Source organism: Ipomoea triloba, chromosome 11, assembly GCF_003576645.1.
Source record: "Ipomoea triloba cultivar NCNSP0323 chromosome 11, ASM357664v1".
Classification (NCBI taxonomy): Eukaryota; Viridiplantae; Streptophyta; class Magnoliopsida; order Solanales; family Convolvulaceae; genus Ipomoea; species Ipomoea triloba.
Window position 1 is genome coordinate 2996680 of NC_044926.1, and position 2425 is coordinate 2999104.

At 42.6% G+C, this 2425-nt stretch overlaps 1 protein-coding gene across 1 annotated transcript; it reads left to right on the forward strand.

The window, feature by feature from the left end:
• The first annotated feature begins 766 nt into the window (after nt 1–766).
• LOC115996969 (phenolic glucoside malonyltransferase 1-like) lies at nt 767–2050 on the forward strand. The gene has a single exon (XM_031236415.1). The coding sequence runs from the start codon at nt 767–769 to the stop codon at nt 2048–2050; it is 1284 nt and encodes a 427-aa protein (XP_031092275.1).
• Nucleotides 2051–2425: the final 375 nt, after the last annotated feature.

The window sequence follows — 2425 nt, forward strand, 5'->3', positions numbered from 1 at the left end:
TCATCGGGGGCCTAATATTTCTATGACCCTCTCTTATACGCAAAAGTTTAACTGTGAAACTGTCATTCATCCTAATTTTTAACTATAAAACCAATTATCCATCACCCATAAAGTAAAAGTAAACCGTAGCCACAAAGTAGAGGGTGTTAGTGATTGAGTGAACTATAATTTTCAAACATAAAGATCACGAGTTCAATTACTACTGATACTACCAATCGACTTCATTAGAAAAGGGTCTTCTTAGAAAGAAAAATAAAGAAATAAAAAAGAAAATAAATTGTGTTAACTTTTTACTTTTAAAAAAAAAAAATTAAATGTCAACAAATCTACAATGGAGTTGTTGAATCGTATGTAATAAATAAAATTAAAAGAATAAAAATGGCATTTCAATGTGATCTTTTTACGAGATTACGGTAACATCTTTAGGGCCAGCAAATCGTCAGCGACAAATTACAGTTTACTAACATTCCTAGAAATTCTTCAAATAAAATAAAAAAGCATTCGTAGAAAGGAAATTTTGGGCAGGCAAAGTAGACCCATCGTATTAATTACTCCGTAATAACAGAATTCTATAAATATCTTCTGACCCTATACGACTGAGTCATCCAATCTGAAATTTCAAATTAAATATTAACCAACCGCACGATATCCAATAGCGATCTCCAAAGGCGTCACCGTTCTGGAGCAGATTCCGGTGGCACCACCGCCGGAAGGGACACCCAAAATCACTCTTCGCCTCACGTTTCTCGACGTGTTATGGCTGCACATGGGCCCTGTCCACCGCCTCATCTTCTACCAACACCCCATCTCAAGAACCCACTTCCTAGAAACCCTAATTCCGGCGATGAAACATTCTTTATCTCTCACCCTTCGCCACTACACTCCCCTCGCCGGCAGGGTGATTGTTTCTGCCGACAATTCTATCCTGCCGGAAATTCGTTACGAGGAAGGCGACACTGTCCTGTTAGTCCTGGCGGAGTCTGAGGGTGATTTTGATCATCTCACCTCCGACCATGCAAAAAGCTGTACTGATTTTCATCCTCTTGTTCCGGCCTTACCGCAGGTTTCGCGTGCACCGGACGGCTCCGCCGTAGTCCCCGTGCTTGCGCTACAAGTGACGCTGTTCCCGGACGTCGGGATTTGTGTCGGCGTGACAAACCACCATGCAACCGGCGACGCTAATAGCATCTTCCGTTTCATGAAGGCCTGGGAATTCTTCTCTAATCTCGCCGACAAGAAAACATCGTCAGTCTCGTTACCACCGGAATTTCTGCCGTCGTACGACAGAACAGTGATCAGAGATCCGAAAGAGCTGGAATCTCTGTTCTGGGACAACATTAAAAACATCAAAATTGAGGACACACACGTCCATCGTCTTCCGTTAATCACCAACCGTGCCCGCCTCACATTCATTCTCACCCGGGACGAAATCCAAAGGCTGAAGAATCACATCCTCGCGCACCGACCGGAACTAAAACATGTCTCCTCATTTACAGTGATTTGTTCCTACGTATGGACTTGCTTAGTAAAATCGCGATATGGTGCAGAAACAGACAACATCGACGACGATGAAGACGAGCTCTTCTGCTGCGCGGCGGAATGCCGGGCACGGTTGGATCCACCGGCGCCTGAAAACTACTTCGGAAATTGCCTCACCGCCGTCACTGAATTCGTGAAGACGAAGCAACTGAGGGGTGAGAAAGCGTTGGTAGACATTTCCGCCATTATCGGAGACAAGATTCGCGGGCAACTGTACGACAAGGAGTCTGGAGTTTTCAAAGGCGCTGAAGATTGGTTTGCATTTTTATCCGCGGTGAAACCCGAACGATTATTGAGCGTGGCTGGGTCGCCTAAATTCGATTACTATGAATTGGATTTCGGATGGGGAAGGCCTAAAAAGTTCGAATTTGCTTCCATTGATTTATCTGGTGCCTTTTCTTTGAGTAAAGCCAGGGACATTGAAGGTGGTCTGGAGGTTGGTTTATCAGTGTTAGTCACACAAATTGACAGTTTTTCCACAATTTTCACCCATGGTTTGAAGGCTTTATAGGTTTATATATGCATTTTCAATTTAGTAAGTCTGATCTGCTTCTGGGATTTTGTTTTATAAATAAGGAGAAAAAAGTGAGGTTCTTTTTATAAATATAAAGGTTTTAGTACACAATTATAAAATTTATCCTATATTTTTTGTTTTATTGAAACCTTCAATTATTAATGAACTAGGAGCAACTGATATTAGTCCTCACTTTTTATGGAAGGACCACATGTTCTCACTTAGTTATGCCCAACAACGCGCACACATATAGAAAGCGACTCAAGTTCTTTCCTCACGAATTAACACTTTTGGTGTGTGAGTGTGTGTATTGGTGCACCTAAAGCAACCTGATGCCCTCAGAACCTCTTGGAAGAGGTGCCAACTGTCGGC